A 23,885-nucleotide genomic window follows, 5' to 3' on the forward strand; every position below is an offset into this window, starting at 1 on the left:
TATACGTGTATGTGTCATGATAACATGAGGATCTCTTCATGCTAGTCACGCGTGCTCGATAAGCATAAAGAGTCCTTAAGAGCTCATTCGTGCATAAAAGCATTGTTTAGAAAGGCGTCTCTGCAAAGATCGCGCATACCCCTTTGAATTATAAAGCTTTGCGAAAATTAATACGCGGGTACACGAAATTATACGCACTATTAGAATTTTCTCAAATCCACCTTGGACGCTTTGCATAAACGATATAAATCAGAGTCTCCTGCTACCAGGCAATTTAGCTACCTGATGTAAATTAAAGTATTTACAAGAGATATCAGCAGACTGAACTAGTTTATCAACAGACTAACTAATTTATAATATAACAGTTATTTATAATATAACGGTCATTATAATTAACTATTTAGATGATATTAAATTTGCTATACATATTTAATAGTGTGCGAAATTTGACGTTGATTCTTTGATCTTTGCCACAATTCAATCGCCCGCAGACGTTCTTGCATTATAAGTACTTACAAACGTTTGAGACTCCGCATTTATACCGCCGCGAATTATGAAACAGTCGCGAGAATTGTTCGCGATTCGTTGGCAGCTGATCAACTGGTTAATTGCGATGACTAATGTGAATTGTTACCATGCGTTGTTAAACCTTGCTTGTCGGGAAAACGTATTGTTTTCGCGAAATAACAGTCAGTCCGAGCGTCGCAATTTTCAATTTGTAACGAGATATGAAAAAGGGACACCTGTCGCTCATATAATACTTGACAGATTACAGTGGTTACTTAATATCGCATCGTATTATGCGGAACTGCCAATAAATCGTGAACGTCCCGTTTACTCAAACCTGCCCGAAGTAAATCGTAAATTTCGCAATACGAGAAGACACACCGTAATACCTAAGCAGGATTACATGAGAAACATTTATTATAGGCTTCTGTTGCTGTATATTATATAATGCATTTTTGTAAGTATATTTTATAAAATATTCATTACAAATAAATACAATTGTAAGAAAGAATTACATTGTGCGAGATATCGCAGCAAAAACATATATGTGGATTTATACTTCTTAAATTATGCAGATATTTATAATCGATTAAATTGAAAATCCTTTTCATATTCTGATAAGGAGTATACATTAAGAAAAATGATCTGATTGAAAATGAATAAACCGGAAGATTTTAATATCAATTAGAATATTCTATCTATTCTCAATTAGAATTATAATAGATTCAATCAGAAAATTCTGATTTGTCCCTTTTCAATTAGGATTCCAAGCAGATTTTCATCCCAGTGTACAAAAGAGAAATGCAAATTGAGATTTTTCCTCTATATAGTTTTGTGCAAATATTAAGATTCATGCCGGTCAGCACTTTCAAATTTGCTTAAAGATTTCGATATGCAGCATTAAACATTACAAGACAAGACCGATATTTCTCGAATGATACGTCAAGATTCATTGTGTACGTACATTTCAAGTATTAAGAATCAACCATTTTTTTGTAATGCACTCACGTAATGAGAAACGTGTTTTGGCGCCAATAAGATAACGCGAAATATAATAAAATAATATATATGTTAAATGTCGAACTTGACATCTTAAAATTATGTCGTTAACTGTCAGAAATGCTTTGCATAAAAAAAAAATATGCACGTTCCTTCAATGCAGCTGTATCTAATAACCATCTCGCGAAATCATTTATTTGAAATGTAGTCTCGCCTACTTGGCAATTATCCAAAGGTCGCACTATTGGGTTCAGTGTTGCAGAATGCAGTTTACGAACCATAGAAAATCTTAGACAAATCATCGCGTCGTTATGTCAAAGCTAGTTGAGTCAGTAATTTAATTAGGAAATATTAGTTCCAGATGAGAAACGTGGAACTTTAAATATATATGATAAGCGAATAATCTGCTAAAATCTTTAGCGATTATTATATATATATATATAATTTGAATATAACATCAAATTTAAAAAAACTTGATAAAAAAAAAGATATATTACAATGAATATTCAACTTAACGCATAACGGATGTTGACAAATAGTCTTGGATTTTTTTGCAATAATATTTGCAACAATATTTGCGGTTTAATTATAAGGTGTAGTCATTAACGTTATTAGCAAATTTTACTGCAGTAACTCATGTAATACACGATTGTAAATGCCTTCAATTATAGTCTTTGACTATAAATTTAAAAATTTAAAAATCGTCACTGAAATAAAGTAACTTCGAAACATTGGAAAAACTAGCGATAAAGCGTTTTAGTGCGGCTATTTCCAAACTGCATGCTCATATAAGTAGCGTACGCTAATATTTGCGGTGACTTTAAGGAACAGAAAAAGACTGAGAAGTGAACTTATTTCCAAAAGAGAACTGCTTACAATCGTGTTAATATAGTCGAAAGGATCGAACTCTTGCTGCTCTTCATCAGCATATGCTGGAGGACACGGATAAAAAGCTTGCGACGGTCTAAAAAAAGATTCCAGGTTCAAATTTTGCTACTTAATCCTATTCTTCCATTTTTAAACAATTTTAATATAATATTAGAAAATTTGAATTGTTTGCTTCTAAATCCGCATCCAATTATTTGATCTTTCGTTTTCTTTGAAAATTTTTTTAAATTTTACATTCAAATATTAAATTTCTTTTTCTCGAAATTTTGATGCTTTTTTGCTTTTTGCTATTAAGATCAGGGAGGAACATTCCGCGTGAATGTACCTGTGTGGTCGATTCCGCCGATTTTCCTTTAACTTCGCCATTAGTCTCGTGAACTCCTCCCATTCTTTATCCACTTCCTCCTCGCTACCTTCCGGATGATGATGTAGAGTCTCCTCCAGAAGTTCCTTCTTTACGGTTTGACTCGCCATTTTTGCGCTGTCCGTCGATCGCGTCGATTTCACAGATTATGCACCTGCGCGCGTGCAGTCGTTCGATATTTCCTCGCAATGCATTAATATTTTACGACATTCTCCTTCTCTGCATGCTAAATATATAGTTCCATATTCCCCAGAGAGAATGGAAGAATCGATTGACAGCCGATTGTCTCGCTTCGCCGTGCCCAAAAGCGTTTTTGCGACGAACCAATTTTCTCGTGATACATTGAACTCGTAGAGTTTCGCCGTTTCTTTCTTTTTCGTGGAATAGTCGCAGTAAAACTAAAACCGATTTGGAGCCTTTCCGTGGACGGGGGAGTAACGAGGAAAGGGATTAGCACCGTAACACTGACACCGGATATACGCTGAGAGAAACGCGACAAATCGGCAGGGAAGAATGTAGAAAGTTCGAGAATCGCAAGCGAGAACTCGTCGCACACGAAGTCACACTGACAGCGAGATGAGAGAGCCAACCGTGCAATTCTCAGATAGAAGGCCCTATAGCCTGGTCCAATTTACGGACTCATTAGATCGCACTGACAGCTGTCGACGTTGCACACGTATATACACGCGCGATTTTCCCCCCACAGCCGGTTAAATTGCCCATTGTCACCTCGCGTACGTCGTAGTGCTAGAAAAAAATCGCTATCTTCTTGTCAAATTCAATATTTTAATTTAATTCGAGTATATTAATTCAATTTAGAAAAAAAAAGTGGTCACTATTTGCCTTTGAGAGCAAACTATGTTTACATTTACATGTTCTACACTTATTTTTTGCGTTAATCAAGTCGACCATTTTATAATTTATTATTAAAAAATGCCAATAATTATCAATCAACATCCTACAACAGTTCGATTCACATTATAAAGAGAAAGAGAGGGTTAAAAATTAATTTGCGTGCAATAAGTCATGTGTGAGAAAATTTTATGATCAATTCTCTGCAGGCAACAGAAATTTATAAAAAAATTATGCGTTATGCATTGATTGTAAATGTAACTGATTCTATCAAAATATTATCACGAGAGAAATCTTATTGGCGGCATTTCTAGTAGCGACTGTACGAAAGCCGTACACGACAATTGGCTACTTCCCTCGACGAGGGCTCGTAGGAAGCTGCCTTCAAAGTCATGAGTTATCATTGACCAAAATTACCACGTAATTTGATGAATGGTCGTCTTAACCAGCGCCGGCCGTCAGCTCCGATCGATGACATCTCCGATATATCTCCCGGTATTATATTATTTTTAAATAGATATTATTTTTAAATAATAGATGTTTAATTTTCTATATGGATTACTTACAATGTCCATCCACATTCACAGTATATGACAAAATAAACACAGCTCGTGATTAATCCATAAGGAACGAATGTAAAGTTTAATTTTGCAGCGGATATTAAATTGATCTTGTACCGTCCAAAGTAACGTATAGTCACGATATTAAAGACGATATATCGTTACGTACCTCCTCGCACGGTTGAATGTAGAGTGATTCTCGAAAGCGAGATGCAGAATAATTAAACAAGATCCGGCCGCAAGAAAGGAGCTAATTGTTGACCGATCGGGCTGTAAAAGTCGTTTGTTTATCGTCTTATTTCTACATTGGACACCGAGATGTGCAAAAAGATAATACTATGCGCGTAGTACGCTCAAAAGCTCCGCCGAGTACGCAAATTTGCGCTACACGATAAAGTAACTTCCGATAATGTAACGCCTCTTTCGTCACGGCTAAGATTCACAAAATGTTTTATCATGCTTTTTCTTAACCATGTCAAGGAATTTGAAAATTGCCATGCGAGAGAAATGATAGTGGAAGAAAAGAAGCGATAATCGATATCGATAATATGTTACCTCCATTTCCAGAAATATCGAATCCATTTAAATAATACAGATGGATGGCAAGTATCGCTTATATTTTCGAAAGCACGAAGCACAAAAACTAAAAGTAAAATGGGCCATATATACAATATATCTCTTTGGCGACGTCTGATTAATTGGTTTAACAATTAGACATTTTTGTATAATCATAAGAAAGACGTCAGAAAAAAGACGTCAGAAGGTGTTGACCTTCTTCAATTACGAAAATATTATTTCGCCGAGTTTTGCATATTCATGACTGCGTTAATTAATTTGTGCAGCGCGAAAAATTCGTGAAACTGTATCGAACAAAACATTGTGAGGCGATTCATAAAGAAATCATGCAGATTGCGCTTATTTTTGCTGATCACTGATAATAAATATCAACAACAATATGATAATTAATGAAGACGAAGAGATGAAGAATCCTAAAAAGTGTTGATTGTTAATTCATTGTCAGTATAAACCCGAGATAAATTTTTTCCGAGAATAAACTGATCTCTTAATAGTTTCTGAATCAACAAGCATTTTTACATTCTCGCACACAAACATCATTGTACGAGAATTAATATATTTTTTTTATTACGCTTTTGTACTTTCCCTTGTGATTCGAACATATTTTCGATATTTTTCATTTAAGCTCGTGTTCTCACGAGCTTGCTTTTGCACGTGACGAAAGTTCATCAATCATCGCAATATTATGCATTGTCATTAAATACTTTGATTTATTAAACCTGCTATATTAAACTCGTGATTGCAGTTACAACAGACGCGGATGTGAATACGAATACGAATCGAATGTTATTCGTTAAATCATAATGTCTTCCCGTTTCGCCATTTTTTCACGTGATCTCGCTTAAGTAATAAAGTCTTTATCTTCAGATAACTGAAAAGCATTTCTTACGTACAAATAAAAGATATAGAGTATTTATAATGTACACTAGAGATATATCAGCGGGCGCTTCATTTGACAAACATTAAAGGCGGTTGAAACCGTCATGGGAATGGAAGTCTCAGAACGCCACGGATGTCCCATGGGTTCCATGACCCCCTGACAGTATGTTAGATCGCAGTGAATTAGTTAATGCGAGTCACATGGAGCAGCGATGAATTATTGTGCCCGTGATGTATCAACAGTGTAGACTATTGCATTTTGGACAAGATCATTTGTCCAGTTATTGGATCTTCCTTCCTGTTTAGCCGCGACGGAAAGATGAGTCACATCGTGGGCTCAACAATCCTTATCGTGTTCCTTTTTCCTTCAACAAATTGCACGAGCGCGTGATTTGCAAATCACATGCGTATATGAAAATTTTATCGTAAGACGCAATATTAAAAAAATTATTAAGCACGATTATTATAATAATGAACGATTAATAATAAATTTCGACGATTACAATAAATACAAATTATTTATCTCAATTATATTTAGAAAATTAAATATTTTGCAATTAATTACACATAAATTACACTCTAGCAAAGTTAATTAATATTTTTTGTAAATGTTTTTTGCCAAACGTTCGTGGATTTATTTCTTCGAAGAACTACCTATTGATAAGGAAATATATATGATTATTGAACGTGATTATTGAACGTTTAATCAGAGATTCAACAAAGAGATAAGTCTAATTAACATCAGCTATTAGCCGACGGCATTTTTAATGAGTCACATAGTTCTCTCTTAGCAAATCGTGCTTTGCTACTAATTCGTCGATCATCTGTCTGAGTCACAGAATATAAATTATGCAAATTTTTAGAAACAAGTTTGAATTTTTATTTTCGACTTTATCGTTAACAGTGATGATTTCGTGCAATAACATATTTTTCATTTAAGTATTTAATTACTTCTAGGATCGACGAGCCGCGTTATCGCATGAAAAAGCAAGATGGAACAGCGTTTCATTCCTGTCTGCTCGATAATACGAGGACAAACAAAGCATGCCGAAGATAACTTTTGAACCTCCTGTGCATTTGCTGATTCCGTCGGACTGAAAAATATGCGGAGTCGAATCGCTCGTCACGGTTGTTTATCTCTCGAAAAGCAGAATGTGGGTATAAGCAGTACATTCTTTTTGAAAATTAATGCGTAAATTTTTCTAGAAGGAAAAATTCCGTTATGCAATATAACAATAGGTTTAAACAAACGACTGTAAAGAATAGATTTTAAGATTCACGCTACCAATGGTTGATTAACACTTATATATTCTTAAGAGTTTTCCGTAAAATCGCCTTTCTTAAGACTGATTCTTTTCTTCATATATAATCGTTTATGTAGATTGTCTTTTCAAAATAAAGTCAATGGTGATAATTGCAACCAACCTTCGCCGCGAGAAGCTCTAATTTCATTGTACTCGACGAACACTGTTATACGTTAATGTAGCACTATTGCAGAAGTATTTACAGTTATTTATGAAATTTTATGAGATTTTTAGAAATACAAACGAGAGAGATAATCATAATTAGATTTGTTTAACATATAAGAGAAAAATATATAATAATAAAATAATAAAAATAAATGTTATGTCAAATTTCTATCGACTGAGAGAACGCAACATTGCAATTTTCTCATCTCAAACACGCAACATATATTTGTGGGGAGGCAATCTTTCGATCATTCGACAGAAATTTTATCAATAAATTCTCAAAGATCTATTATTGTAACAAATCTGGTGAGGAAATCAAGTGTTTCAGTGCTGCTTAAGAAAGATCTATAACAAAATCTTTGACGGAAAATTATTGTAAAACGGATCACTCTAGACCTCATAGAACGAATTAAATTTTTTATCTATTCATTCCGTTAACTTTTGATTCTGAGAAATTAAAAACAAACATTAGCATTTATATCTTGTTCTCTTTTGATAGGAACTGATATGCGAATCAGACGCTGCGTCTATGTCGCTTGATAACCCTATTCACTGTTTTCGAACTAAAAAGCGAGCAAATAAATAGAAGAGTTTCTTGAAATTTAAAATTAATTTATGAGAATATATTTTATACGAGTATTGGTAAAGAAAAGGAATACTGCAATTTAACATTATTGTATACAATGATTCTATTTTTTATAGCTGATCTAGTGTACACTTTTGGAATTTAAGTAAGATAGGAATTTAAGTAAGATAGGTATATGTTTGGCGAGAGTGAGAAAGAGAATTCTAGTGCAGGAATAGAAAGCAGACCTAATATTATTATAAGATACATATGTTTGTATATATGTATACATACATATTTTAATATATATTATATATTAAAATCTATACTCTGCAAAGCCACAACCAATATAATTGTTATAAAAAATAATATTTATGTTTGTATTTTATTTATATTAATTTATATGCACAAAATCTCTTTTCAAGAAGGCACCATCGCACAAGCAAAAAAATGTAATTAATTTGTAGTACTTATAAAATGATCTCGCGTGTTTTGCGACTTATTTGTTTTCAATAATCTGCTATGTTTCATATTATCGAAACCCATTCGCAAAGACATAACGACTGTAATCGAGAACGAGCGGACAAGTCCAAGGCCATCATCATCGACTGGCGATCAAACCGCAATGCTGGTTATATCATCGTAGCGAACATCATATCTGCTCAAATCATCGAATTGCACACGCGATCTGATTTGCCTCGGCATAAATATTATTTGTACAATTCTGAGATTGATATAAATGTCTCATTGGCTTTCATAAGTAGGTCTTACATCAGTCTTGTTACGTTATATTTGAAAGTACTCATTTCATAAAGCATATATGATCATTTTTGGACGCAATTTAAGTAGAAAATTGTTAAGTATTACATAATGTTCATATATTAGTCATCATATAATATCAAAATAGATATTCTTCTTCAAAATAGATATTTCTTTATTACAATAATTTTAATATATTTTCTTTATTACAACAATTAAGTTAGCATTTAATTAATTTTCGATTATCTTTTTTTTCATATTAGAATTTATTAAAAATAGACGAACGATCAATATATAAAAGAAATGAAATTAGATAGAATAGATTAATTTTTTGCTGATAACTAAAAAATCAAACGGATTTAGATATGAGTTTCAACGGTCGTACGCCTATGCGTTTAGAGATTTCTTGCAAAATCTTTAATTGATTTGAATGATACGTCAAACCGCCCTCCATGTCGACTTTTTTCATGTGTTGTTTTTCGGGATCACCGGCAATCAGAACTGGCTCGTTGCAGAAGGAAGGTAGGTCTCTCATCTGTTTGAGCAGGATCGTCAATCTCTCTTTTGATCCGCAATCAAAGGCATTCGGATTAATGACTATAAAGCAATGTCCGAGATTGGCGGCTGTATCGCCGGACTTCCAGTTGCGGATGTTCAGTCCGAAATGACTTGCGCTCAGGATACCACAGAGTATCTCAACCATCAGACCCAGACCATAACCCTTGTATCCAGAATTGCGTTCGCTGCCACCGAGAGGCAATAATGAAGAAACTCTGTAAGCCTCTTCGGCATTACAGGTCACTTTTCCGTCAGATCCAAGTGCCCAGCCCTCGGGAATGTTCTCGTTCTTCTGAACGGCTAACTCGATCTTGCCCAAGGCAACGGCTGTGGTTGCCATATCAAGAAGAAACTCATCGCCGTCGCAGGTGGACATACCGAAAGACAAGGGATTCGTTCCTAGAGCGGATTTTGTGCTGCGCGTCGGTACCATCAGTGGACTCGTGTTAGTACAATTGAAACCGATCAGTCCTTGTTCCATCGCCATCATGGTGTAGTAACCACTGATGCCGTAGTGATTAGAGCCACGTGCCGCCACCATGCCGATACCGAATTTTTTGGCCTTCTCTATGGCAAGCTCCATGCAATATTTGCCGACCACTTGACCTAACCCGTTTTTTCCATCAACGAGGGCTACCGCCTGAAAGGTATGCAAAATATTTAAATATTATAGCTATACAAAGTCTATAATCCCTTAAGTCTGGCGAGTCTGGTGGAACTTGAAGTCGTAATCTAGTTTCGCTTTCATATACTTTTCTGCAACATTGCTTCTTTAAAACAAAAAATTTTGAAAACAAAAAATATTTTATACGCGAATTGAAAATAAAAATATTTTAAATATTTTAAAATATATTCATTTAAATGAATATATACAATAGTTCAATATCTTAACATTCAGCGTTTTGTATTTAAAGTAACAATCTTTTATACGTGAGTTTCTGAGTGATACTAAGATTGCATTTATTACGTTTGATTCGCTAAACACGTATCACGCTCGAGTGTAATCGTATTATACATGCAAGCGCACATATTTCCGATGACACCTGCAATTCTCGCGAGTAAAGATACGCTTCGAAAAGTAATTAGAGCCGTGCTAATTATTGTTCACACATTTATTATCGATCGCCAAATTATCGGCGCGTTTATCTGATAAATTATTGCGCACGTGCTTCCGACCGTGCTGGCGATTTTCGCAATGCTATTCTAAAAGATAATTACGATAGCAGTAATTAACGTTCGTGTTGCCAATTGTCAAATTGCCAATAGAATTCTATTCAAAAAGTGTTCTGTTTTAAGGAAGATAACATAAATGATTTTATCCAATTGAGTACAAAAATACAATAAATACTGATACAAAACAACCGCTTTACAGCGAAATTACAATTACTACTTAATATTTACGATTGATTGAAAATATGATAAAGGAAACATGTAAGATATACGGCGATAAATGTCTTTATCAGCAAAAAAAGCAAATTCTATTAATCAGAGGAACGAGTATCTTATTAGGTCATCGGTTGTTAAGATATGAAGGTCGATCTTACAAAGGCAGCTTCAGAGAGAAAAGAAAGAGTTATCCCATCATCATTGCTGTGGAACAAGTAAATACCATTTTTTATGGTATCAAATGTACCTTCTTATTGGCTCGAAAAACATTTACGTCATTGATGACATTCGCTGCAATTAATTGATAACGAATATCTTTACAAATATCTTATACAAATATATACGAATGGCTTCATTAGAAACATGAATTATAAAATATCAAAGTGTGTGTGAGACGAGTGAATTATACGATTTAACCTCTTCAAACTTGATTTTAATGGAATCATATTAAAAAATTTTTATTTCAATTCAATAAGTACTTTAATAAATAATTTATTAAAAAATTAATTTTTTTCAAAATTTAGACTATTTTAATATCTCAGATGATGACTCGATAATACTAAATAATTTCAATGGATAATGTCTTCCAGATAATCTGATGTTACATGTATACAGGATCTGAAAGGATTAAGGATCCTTTTTTGTCACGATATTTAAATTCCACCAGCAGCACCGAGAAAAGTCCTATTCTTTTTAGCTGAACTTTTGCAACAGTTCATCTTTTTTCCTCTTCATCTCTTCGGAAGAGAAAAGGAAGAAAAATGAACTGATACAAAAGTTCAGCTAAAAAAAACAGGTTTAATGAGAGAGATCTGTGCGAACCTGAAAATCATTGATAATCTGCGGTCGAGCGGTGGGATCGGTGATTCTCTTTTCGATGTCCGTTATGTACATTTCCAATCGATTCATCCCATGGCTGAAATGACCTCTGTAATCCGCTACCATTAGCTGATGAGCGACGATGCATGCGTCTTCTGTCATGGTACCGACTTTACACATGCTCTCCTTGATAAATCTAATAACCTCATCCTTAGGGACAACTTTCTGATCATAATCCTGATTGCAGGAGGACATCATTCTGGCGACAACGATGCGCGCGCGTAACGACGAACTATTCGTTGAAAGTTCCAAGAAACGACTGAGCGTAGCTTTACGTATTACAGTCAACATCTCGCCTCTGATTCTTTCTGTCTATCGACGATCGTACGACCTCGCTTTATCACACGGTTCACCTTATCGACGGATAGCTGATTCGCTCTATCAATCGAAAGTTAAATCTTATGCAAATAGTTGTTTAGTCACGATCTATTTACTTTGTGTTATCACTTATCGATCGTGGCGAGAATCAGATACGCGATTACTTCAAATTTCTCCTCGATATTCAATTTCAATAATAATAAATTGATGAACGCAAAGCTAATTGTAGACAAGAAATCGATACGACTTTTTTTTTTATTGCGTTTACGCAGTGAAATAATTCTTTCGTTTTTTTAACTCACTATTCTGTCAAGTTTCCTTATTTCATTTAAATTAAGCGCCAGATTGCAAGAAGAGTCACGTGTTTGATATTAGGTTGGTATGATTACGTATGATGTCAGCTGTTACACAGCTCAAGCGAATCAATATTCTTCGCTTACAACGATTTCCTTTCGTGCACAGACTTAATTTTGCAGAAGAAACTGTCGACGACGCTAATGTTCTCTTCTAGGAAGAAATCACGAGGAAAAAACTTCTGTCTATACTTTCAAATATAACGTTTCATATATTCTACGTGCTACGTTCATTTACACCATCGCATCGTCGACATTGGCGTTGACTAATCAAACATTGGCGAAACTGTAACGCCTCTATTGGCGATAACTTCAAACGCTATTATCATTATTAAAACAAAATCATCGATTATAAAATTAATTGAGAACATGACAAAATATCATCTTCAATAAAAATTCATGCAAACTGAATATCCAGTTTTTTACATTATACATATTGCATAGAACTTAAAATAAAGATTAATCTTAAAATTGATATCTGCAAGATGGAGAAACATCTATTATTTTTTAGTAAAATAGATTATTATGTTATATTACTTTTTATACGTGTGTCAGATTTGCGTAGATATCCGGTTATTTCACAATACGATACCAATATCGATAGATTAGAAAAAAAGATGACTTTTTTTTCTTAGAGATTTCCTTTGAAGATTAAAAAATACGTACGAACAATAGTAGTCAATATAGTTAACGATAATTATATCAATATAATGAATTCCTTTTTTTCCAGATAAAACGTATATATTTTGACATTTAAACGTTGCAAATCGATTGCTGAATCATCTGCGATATTCACTTCGCACGATCGATTATAATTATACATTTCTGATTCTGGAAAATTAGACCGCGGATATGAATCGCGTCGCGAACAAAATACTAAAAGAAGTAGCGCGAGATCGGATTATATAAAAAAAGACATGTATTCTTCTCAAGATGCATACGAGATCGACACGGTCTATCCACGTCGATCACGCATGTGGTCTGATTACACACGGATTGGCGTTTTATGTAATCGCCATGACATCGGACACATCGGACATAAGGAATAGAATAAGTTCACAATAGGGCGAATCACGCCACAATCGATTCGTCGCGTTCGTATCTATAATACTCTTCTCAATTACACTTGCAAACTTTAAGCTAAATTTATAGAATCCAGCTTAAAGAAATATTGAGACAGAGCATACATAGGATCGGATTAGGACTCATGCCATTCCTATGCAATCAAATCGTTGCTGTCCATTATTCAAATGTAATCTAAATTAATCAAATTCTATATTATTATGTTGCTCAAGAAACGCATAAAAGTCAATAAAATATCGAAATAACTTATTTTAATTATTAATATTAATAAATAGTTAAACTTTGTAATTAAAAAAATTATCATTTTGACTTTTATAATGTTAAAAATAAAGTAAGTTTGACTTTCACTCGATTTGGTGTGTTTCCTAAGTGGTTATTGCCTCCAATGGACAATTTTTCAAATATTTGCATCAAAAACATAATTTTAAAAAAATTCTTTTAAAAAATGCCATCTCCTTAAATTTTCCGCCTCTGCATAGCTTAAGTTAGCCTAGACACTAATACATCCCTGTGCGTACAATGTGTTAACAAAAACTGTCTCTGTATCAGGTCGAACCGTTATACTTCGCAAATGCATCGAACAATTGACTGTGATTCTTTAAATCAATCGCATGACAGATGTATCATTCACGACTGTAAGAACGTGTCATTCGATCACCTTGAAACTGTGGTCTTTCACTATTTTGCAAATTTGCTTATCATAATATTGTTCAGCTCTTTCAGATTTCAAATTTATGTTGCAATTCAAGAATAGAAAGAAAGAAGAAACAAAATTACAAGTATTTGCAATCTTCTTCAAAGATTTTGCAATTTTTTTTAAATATATAAATGACGGAAGTTCGCTTTGATTCAGTAAAAAGGCCATTGTTTCACAACTATAATAATACATTCTATTTATTTGTAAAAGAGATTCACAGAATTTATAATATAAAAATATTTTCACTCTCGATAAAGAATTAATTATATTTTTTAAAGTTCTTTAATTCTAATATAATTTTATTTTTTACTGTAATCTTAGATACACAACAAAATTATTTTAAAAGAACATGATGCATTAATTGCATATGTTTCAAAATGCAATTTACAACGTTATCGTGGGATTAATTGGTAATTACGTTCACCGCGCGAAATATTTGAGCGAGATAAGAAAGTAATTCTTCGGTTAATTCCAACACGACAGCATGAGTGGCCATAATCGCTCCAAGCGATTCTTGTCATCTTCCCAGAACTTTCGCAATCCCAAACGTAATTAATCTCTCTTTATAAAACCGTTATCGCCACAAGAAGCGATTCTAGCTTTCGTCGTTTTTGTAAACGATCGACATTCTACATGACATGTGCAAGGACGTGTTATCGTGGAATTCTAATCATAGCGATATAATTGACTTATTATTTTTCATTCTCGTTGGGTGCTTATCTCGTTTGTGAAAACGAGACATTCATGCAAGAATGTTAATACGCGACCATAGATAGTACAATAAGTAAGTCCGTTGTTATGTAATATTAACAAATTGGAGTAAGAGGGAGTAAGTTTGCAATATAGGGATATTTTAATTAGAGATCTAATCAACGAGGTAATTAGATTAGTTAGCGTATTGATAGCATGAGTTTTGATGACGTATAGAATATTATGTAACTGCATATCGCGCATGAAAATATAATATCGTTAACCTAATTATTAATCATGAATATTTATTTATTATAATTGTTGTCACAAAGAATTTTGCAGTGAAAGAACATCTGAAGCAGTCGATCGTACAACACGTGCATATTTCACGTCAAAATCAAATCGAGGCGGTTTGCCAGTGATTCATATACCGCGGCATACATTTGTGAGATTACATCATAAATATTTAATTTCATAAACATGTTACGAGTGGTTACGAGTTAAGCAGTGAATTGGCTAGAAGAAAATATTATGCGACAGCGAAATATTAATTCGAAATATTAATTTACAAAAAAAAATACGACTATCTTATTAGCACGATGAAAACCATGTTCTTTCAACTTTAGTATTTGTATCAAATTAAGAAGTGAATAATTTAATAAGATAAATATTGAAATGCATATGATGGCACACAAATCATCATGTTTTTCATTATTAATATAATCGAAAATATTTTGCGAATCAATATAATAACATTAATTGGTAGATAAATTATACGGGAATAAATGTTTTGATCTGAAGCATATTTAAGGATGCGCGTAAGGATTTATGGCGTAATGTCGGCTTTAATCACCGATGCCTTGTCTTCTCCCAATAACTCTCATTTAATTATAAACACGCATTACGATTATCGAGATCACTCACGTGAGTTACAAATTATAGATGTCGAATTTTAATCAAATAACTTTTAATTGCTCAAGTGTCGATCACGTGCAAAGTAGCATGACGAGAGTAATGCGATTGACAAGATAGATAGAATTATCGTAATCATTCACGGATCGACAGAACGAGTAGAAAAAAACATTCAGAAAATATAGAAGAATCGTAGAAAAACAAGTTTTACGAGAGAATGTCTTTTCTTACGACGAATTTGCTTCATACTTTTGCTAATTTCAAAAGATATATAAAGACATATTTTCTTTTCCTTTAATTCTACTTTTAGCAGTTTTGTTCTATATAAAATCAGAATGACGTAATAGGCATAAGCCAGAAAATAGGAAGATTATCTCGAGGATTCTAAAATTTCCTTAAATACACCGTTCGCGCGTTATGAAAGAACACGTCTATAGTCTTATACGAGTACTTTGTTTCTTGAACGAGTGTAATGAAGTAAATTGCTCTTTACATTAAGAGGCGAGGTACGATAAGCGTGCTCGCAATTTAACGTGCAGACTACAGTAATACATGCAGACTATATTAATAATAGGTCTTTAAATCATGTAATTTACATAATTGTTCAATTCTTCTTAAAAAATACAATCTTTACACTTAAAAGAGTCTTTGTTAACAAAAATTATGTATTTGCGATTTTAAAACGTCTTCATGAAAAATTACAATTTCGCAATTTTCTTTATCATCGCTCCTTCCATTTTTATAATAGCTTCTATCAGATCGTAATTCAAAATATCAGTTTTATTAGACTATGATGAAACGGGCGGGAATCCGCAGGTGTTGCATCTGCGACTAAGGCAGCGAGTTCGTGAAGAGCGTGTATATGCGAAAAATTTTGCAAGTTACGTACATCAGCACATACATGGGATGACGAACGGCGATTAGAATTAAATACACGATTGTACACGGGGTGCTCCGCATAGCGATGCGTTCGAGGTTACATCGATGCATTGTCATCTTGTTCGAAAGCACGCGGAAAGTCTGAAAATCCCGGGCAGACTTGGCAGGCAATGCGACAAACGATCTCGCGAATCTTCTCTACTGACTCATTGCAAAATAGAAAAGAGAGCAGATGGAAATAGAGAGTGGCATTAGAATCTGTGACCCTTTTCGCAACAGCTGGACAAACTTCGCAATCTCAGACTGAATTTAATTATATTTCATTGATCTAGGTTACGTGAAAATATTTTTGTTATCACGTTCCATTTCAGTGTTGCAGATTGAAATTTTAAACATATCTATGTAAATAAAAGCGTATTATAAATAATTTACATTTCGTTAAAATATATTGACTAATTTGTAATATACATTACTAAAAAAAAAATTCCGATTTAGCGATATAAATCCATGCAAAAAATATAATTAAAAATCAACTTTGAAATAATCAGCGAATTAAAGAACGTCGATATGCAAAATTTTGCGAATGATGCAGAAATATATATAGTTATTTCTGTCGCACATAAGTAGATTAAATAATAAGATTTCTCTGATAAAGGATATATGATATGCATTCGCTGTGAAACTACATCCGTAGTATCAAGCTGATACTACGGAGGAAATGCTGTCATTTCAACTTTCTAAACATTATACCGACTTCTCGCAATTATCTCTTTACTAATGTATTTATTAATTATATTATGCATAATATCATAAAAAAAAACGTAATATTGTAAATATTAATGTAAAGTTTCATTCATATATTAAAATATAAAAAATGCAATCGCGAATGAAAATTTAACCTATTTGTATGTATTAACCTATCCTGAAAATATTAAAAACTCATTAACGACACACAGATAAAAAATTATGCAGATTTTATTTTAGTTATTTATGATCCGATCGCAGAAAAGTAATGCATTTCTTTTTTGTGTTCATTGTAATTGTAGGTTCGTTACGCACGTGGGATTTTTCATTGCAATAATCGAGTATGCATTTCTATTGGGTCATGCACTTCCGCTGCTGACATACAAGTCGACGATCATCGCATTGTAAGAAAGCGCGAGGATGCACGAGAAAGTCAAGCACGTGCTACTGACATACAGGTTCATCCAAAATATATTTTATCGATTTTACGAACGTGTCTATGAGTAAAATATGACTATATGAGTCAAATCACCCTGCACGTAAATATAAAGTTTGCTACTCGAAAAATTATATGATTACTTGAATATAAAATAAGAACTTCGAGAAAGAAGACATAGTGTTGCGCTAGCTCAACGTTCATCAATATAAAAATATCGGTATAAATCATAAAAAATATTCTAATTTAAAGAAGGATTTAAAGTGGAACACCGACAGCTCTCTTAAAAATTTTTTGAACATTATGAAAACAAATACTAATAGAATTGCAAGCTTAATATATTATTAACATTAAAACATTATAAACATTAAAAAACAAACGTTAAAAAATTTTACGTTAAACTCTAGAATTTTGGTTACTCGATTATAAACTCAATTATAAATGGCTATCAGTATTTTCTTAATTGCTGCTTGTACTTTTAGAAAAAATATCACAGAAGTTTCGAGAACATTTTTGAATCACTCGGTAAGAGATTCGCAATAGAAGAGGACTATTTGTGACTACTAGTGGCATTTCGGTCAAAAATAGACAAAGATATATAGGGTTTTCAACCCTTGCAATGCGTCATCATTGGCAAGATTTATCACATTCCCTCTTTCCCGTCTCCTCTCCCAACAATAAAAATATTGCAACAATATATTTCAAGTCCTGTTCAGAAATAATAAATGTATTCTAGACTTTGCCAAGAGAGAGCCAGGAGTATATTCGATTCCATTCACGGCCGGAAATTTATCTGTCAGAAACGCATCCTGCTGAAAATCTAATCATAGTTTCCTTGTCTCGATATTGATATTTCTTATCAATATTTATTTCTTTCGGCAATAAATCATAAGTCATAAAAACACTAATTTTATTGTGGCTGATAATAATTTATGAGCGTCCAAAGAGCGACGAAACGAATGTTAACAGCTGCGCTGAAAAGCGCGAATCTCGCGTTTACAATTTTAGCGACAGTTGAAAAAAGCTGTGTCTAAGATTTATATTGTTTTTCTAATGCATTGACATGTTCGAAAATAAAAAATTCAACATAAAAAAAAAGGAACGAAAAATGCATTTTAAAAACAAGACGAGAAATAATATTCTCGTGGTTGTCTCAATAATTGTTTAATTCTTCACTTGCAATCTGAGACTTTTTGCAGAAGAAAAATTTCTCTCAAGTTTTTCCAAAATAAAAAAGGGCGAAGTGTTCCTCCCTAAAATAATTTGTTAAAAAAATTATGCTAATATAAGAGATGTTGAAAAGTAATTCTGAATTTTTTTAAAGCCTAGAATAGTTAAAAAACGATTTGAACGAAGGGAATAAAAATATAATTATAGATAAAGATTTAATTCTATTATTTTCAAGTTATACGCGAAACATTCTGAATAAATATTTATCTCGATATTTGAATCTCGATATTTGAGGATCTGCAGACCATGTATAATTGTTGACTTCTCACGAAGTCAACATATAATTAATGATATTTAGTGGTGTTATATAAAAAGTTGATCCTCGTGACATTTCTTGAGGATTATTAATATTACCAAAATATTAGCATTTTTGTAACATAATTATTTACAATAATAATTATAGACTGGTTGAAAAATCGTAAATTATGATTTTTTTTCTAAATATTATGAAACAAACATTGCTTATTTACAATTAGATAAAACAATGAGGAAAACAAAGAGATTCAGGTTTTAAAAAACAAAATATCTCTTCTATAAATAATTAATAATTACTTCCTGATAGGTAATTTTGTAATTCTTTTTAAGTGACTTTCTCAATAATTCTAAGTGTCGTCTCTCGTTTCTACTGCGCATAAACTGACATTATCAATATCTCATAATTTAATTCTGTTACAATGCGGATAAATTTGATAATCGCATCCATCGTTCCCAGAAAGAAACTTTAATTTACTAAATTACAACAATATATCTAATTTAAACTTTATGTAATAAAATTACGTAATACTTGGAATCATGTTGCTTCTTCTTCGTACAATCAAGTTATTTCTAAAAATTAATTGTACGTATAAAAGTTATATTGTATTAAAAATTTTTAAATTAACAACTATACACTCATTTCTCATCTTTCAAAGAATTTGCTTCTATAAATTTCTTCTTTCTATAAATTTTTTACTATTTTTTCAAAAAGTTTTATCCGGATAACAAAATAAAACCTCGTGAATTTTCGCAACCACATTGTCAGATAAAATTAAAACATTAATGATAAAAAAAATTAATATTAACTGACGATAATCCAATCTGCCAAGAATTAATTATTAACAATTATGAAATTCAAACGGATACTCACCAAAGTATTCTGATATCCCAATCCATACTCCTCGTTTTCTTTCCGACTGGAAGATGCCATTTTAACTTGTTATTTCACGAGAATAATTAATTTGTTAATCTCCGAAGAAAATCGCTTCTAAAAAAAAGGTGACGAGAAGGTAAAAACGGGAAAAAGAGTAAAGATGAGTGGGAAGAATCGCAGATGACTCTAGCGTTTTTTTCCTGTGTCTCTAGAGGGCAGAAATTCAAAAAAGATAAAGAAAGTTTGGTCCACAATTAGTTCGTCAAAGACACCGGATCTTCTTCTTCTTCTTCTTCGTTCTTTCTCTTTATAGCGGCGGCAATTCATCGATGACACTCTTCACTTTGGATACACAACAAATCAGCGTCATAGATTGATGTTTCTATTTTTCTTTCGAGAATTTCAAAGGTCTCATTTTTTACTGAATGTCAAGATTTGCGATAATCGATAACAAAATCGCATGAGAATCGAATGAAAGGTCAATGCAAAAAAATCTTTCGTCAAAATAAAAAAACTCTGGCATACAAAAATGCCAAATATTGTTGTTTAATATGAGAATTGTCAATTATTGGTCGGATTACAATTCGTATTGTAATACAGAACACTAGGAACCAGTTGTCAGAACAATTCGCTTATATATACTTCTCTTCAACAGCTTCTAATCGACACCGTTAACTTCGCAAGTTACTCCGAATTTACTGTACCGTGATAAGATCACACTACAAACATGATTCTGTCACTTGCGAGTATTTCATTAGATTATTAATCCATACGCAGATATTTTCAAATTGTTAATCACGCGAAAAGCAAATCGAATTGAATCTCTTGCGCACGCAAGATTTAAATCACGAAGATGACGCGTTTTCGAAGAAAACGCGCGAAAAATGCTACAATGATCACGTGCAAGTCGTAGGTAGCTTTTGCAGTGTGAAAACAGCCGTGAGCAAAAGATAAAGCTGAAAATATCGTCCAGTCACTGTTCAAACACGGTTTGTGCAGTGTGATCGGCCAGCAAACGTGATGAATTTGAATCGTGTCTCGACACGGACTAAAAAATATCGAATCCAATGATCGAACCTGCGCGTTTCTCGATCGATTCAAAACATTATTCTTCGAACAAACGAGATGGACTTTCGAACTAATAAATATTGACGTCGAGGATGTTTTGCGAGCCAAATGAGCTCGTCACGATAGTGGCATGCGAATAACCCAGCATTATCGCTCTGCGCAACGAAGTTAAAAAGCCTCTATTTCACTTCCAAACACTGAGAAAAATTTCCGGTTGAAAACGAACCAGAAAATTACAATCATATCAATCAGAATTCTGGTTATTTCAATTCAAGAATTCAACCAGAAAATTTTGATTTATCCATTTTAAACCGAGATTCCAATTAACGCAACTATGAGATTGTTCTTCCAGTGAAGTATTTCGCGAAATATTCTATTTGGATGAAGATCCCAAAATGTGGACACTTTCAGAAAAACGTATACGTGACAGTCGTTAAACTATCTAAGAAATAACACACTCTTTCTCTGGGAGATGTTTTATTTTTAAAAAATCCGTGTCTCCAAACCGATTCCGGAGGAGAGAAGATTAGGCGAAATTATCTTCCAAGACGTTGCCTGGAGCTTCGAGTCGTTTGTGTGAGAAAACGTTAATATCACCCGGATTCGTAAACGTGGTTTACCTCGCGGAGTGCGGGACTTTTCAGTGAAGGATCGTCGATCGTCGCGACTGCGGCGCGAAATCGCTTGTGACGGCGAGACGCAGCGAGCGCGCGCTTCGCGAGCGCCTCTGACTGCCCGACTGGACGGTCGTGAGCCGACTGATAGGTGTATGAATGAAGCGGCCGAGATTTCAGTCACTCTCTGTATTTGTAGGAAATTCAAAATCCTACATCGGCAGCAGACGGCGGCGAAGACGATAGTGGGTGTCGCCGCCGTCTTCTTTTATACGATCGATTCCTCGGATTCGCGCGACGCTCGCTGACGTAAAATCGCGTAACGAGTTGCCGCGCTCTCATACACTTTCGCAACAAAATTTCGACGCGGTTTTGCTGCTTGTGGGAAACGCAGAGATCACGTGGATTTCGCGGATTTCCAGCGGATTACGCGACCTTTATTCTATCGACGAGGAGAAAAACTTTATCGTATGAATATTTAAAATCAGTATGCGATTATCGTTAATTTTACTACACGGAGAGAATTTTCTCCTAAAATTTATTCTGAAAATATGGTAGTTGTGGCACGATACAATATTTTAAAGATTTTTACTATATACTTCAATAAAATTAATCAAACTTATTTTTATACCTTATTGTAATTTTATTAATAAATAAATATGAGAGAGATTTACATTAAAATTCTTCGAAATATAATATTATCCCATGACAATCATATTTTCAGGATAAACTCTAAGAAAAAATTCTCTCGTATAGTTAATAATCTTACATTTTCTTAGAAATAATCTCTCTGAATTCTTCGAAGTAGAATCTCATTCTGAAGAATGAAAATTGAGCTTATCTTAAACAAGAGTGGCTCAATTTTCAATCTTCAAGAGTGTGAGATTTCATTATTCAGAGTGACATTTATTCTAAAAACTTTTAAAAGAGGGAATTTAAAAAAAATTAATTCTACGATAAGCACCACGCGAATCGCTTCGATCTTTTGCGCCGCCACTGTCGATAAAATCATAACCGACGGTTCAAGATAGTACCAGATTGTACTGCAAATCGTAACTACATTCTTATACTGTCAAACGTTTCTTCTATAAACACGACTGATAATATTAGCGAAAGACTCGAGCAACTTGCGCGACGACAAGAATAAACATCGTCCGTATCAACTTGAAAGCGGGAAAACGAGATTGACATTTGCCTGTGAATGTTTAATTCGACAAAAAGAGCGTAGTTTGACTTTATCAAAGAAGTTGCGAGAATCCCAACTTCAACGTAAGATATCTAATGAGTCAGGCTGGTGGGCGATGACCTTTTCCTTTTTCATGCCTTCGTCGTTTCGTTCGCACTTGATTTAAAACTCCAATAGTGCAAAAAGTATTTGTACAAGAAAGATATCTTTAAAAAATTTTATCTTTAAAAAGTAAACATTTATTTGCAATTTATTAAGAAAGCATGAAATAGAGAGATTATATATTTCTCTAAATAATTTTAGCTAAAAATAATAAATGTAATAATTGAAATACTATTTATTGCAAAATACTTAACTGAATATTAACAATTGGACAGTTTTAACAGTCGACCATTGTTCATTAAAGAGTTATTAAAAAATAAAATAAAAAGGTTGAGATTATCATCTGTAAATATGCATTTTATGCAAAATATTCAGTTAAGCATAAATACTTCCGCAGTCTAATTATTAACATCTTAAAAATAAGCGAAAATAAAAAGTTTTCTTATGTAGACAAAAATTCGTATAGTCGAAAAATTTAATTTGTAAAATTATGAACATGCAAATCTGTTTTGTTTGCATTAAGACAGGCTCATTGCATAAAATTGCTAATTAATATTTATTTTCTGTAGATCAAGTTTTTTTAAATAAAAATTTCCCTCGAATACGTTTTGTATTCACTGTAATGAACGTTATACATACAAAATATGATTGGCCTTGACCGTCGCGAATTTGCCGAACGATTCGCAAACGTATGTCGATTGATGGGAGAACGGTACTAATTGACCATCAAAAGGGACGTGATAATTTTGCCTTTTACATAACGTTTTCGAGGTCGTCGACGATACTTCCGATCGCGATCAGATGATTGAAAAGATAAATAGTAAGAATGTAATATCTGATAGCGATCGATCACGCTCTGCTTCCTCTATTAGGAAGGTATCTCAAATTATTTCTGTGTATATCGAGTTTTTTTTACACGATACATATAAATCTACATGAAATATTAATGCCCGTTTTCATCAAGATAGATTACACCAAGTTTTCTCGTCATAGTTTCCACCAAGATCCCCTAAGTAGATTAACTTTAATCTTGCCTCAATTTATTATTCTTCTTTAATCCTAAAAAGATTATTTTTATTTTCAATAACATCGTACTGTTAATAGAAGAAAATTATATCTTACATATAAAATAATTTAAAATGTTATAAATTTAATTTAAATTGATAGAAAATTAACAAGTAAACTAAATTAATAACATTTCAA

The 23,885-nt window shown here is 33.2% G+C and overlaps 2 protein-coding genes across 3 annotated transcripts in view; both read right to left on the bottom strand.

The window, feature by feature from the left end:
* LOC108684416 (chloride channel protein 2) overlaps positions 1-19,816 on the bottom strand; it is a 31,025-nt gene extending 11,209 nt beyond the window's left edge. Inside the window, exons 1-2 of one of the 2 annotated variants that reach the window (XM_018188720.1) lie at positions 2,720-2,974; positions 2,383-2,470 (exon numbers count right to left, since the gene is read on the bottom strand). In XM_018188720.1, coding sequence (XP_018044209.1) covers positions 2,383-2,470; positions 2,720-2,868 — 237 coding nt within the window. In that variant the 5' untranslated portion in view covers positions 2,869-2,974. Of the gene's footprint in view, positions 1-2,382; positions 2,471-2,719; positions 2,975-19,709 lie in introns of those variants that run through there. The other variant, XM_018188722.1, reaches the window with a different exon arrangement.
* On the bottom strand, positions 8,573-12,159 carry LOC108684418 (uncharacterized oxidoreductase YjmC). The gene is made up of 2 exons (XM_018188723.1): positions 11,185-12,159; positions 8,573-9,616 (listed from the first exon to the last, which is right to left on the bottom strand). The coding sequence occupies exons 1-2, from the start codon at positions 11,530-11,532 to the stop codon at positions 8,768-8,770; spliced, it is 1,197 nt and encodes a 398-aa protein (XP_018044212.1). The 5' UTR covers positions 11,533-12,159; the 3' UTR covers positions 8,573-8,767.
* Positions 19,817-23,885: the final 4,069 nt, after the last annotated feature.

This window comes from Atta colombica, unplaced genomic scaffold (genome assembly GCF_001594045.1).
Source record: "Atta colombica isolate Treedump-2 unplaced genomic scaffold, Acol1.0 scaffold134, whole genome shotgun sequence".
Taxonomy (NCBI): domain Eukaryota; kingdom Metazoa; phylum Arthropoda; class Insecta; order Hymenoptera; family Formicidae; genus Atta; species Atta colombica.

Bases quoted from the DNA above. Each gene is read 5' to 3' on its own strand.
- LOC108684418 (XM_018188723.1), bottom strand. From the start codon at position 11,532: ATGTTGACTGTAATACGTAAAGCTACGCTCAGTCGTTTCTTGGAACTT. The intron at 9,617-11,184 runs GTTCGCACAGAT...CATACCTTTCAG, and splicing joins AGATTATCAATGATTTTCAG to GCGGTAGCCCTCGTTGATGG.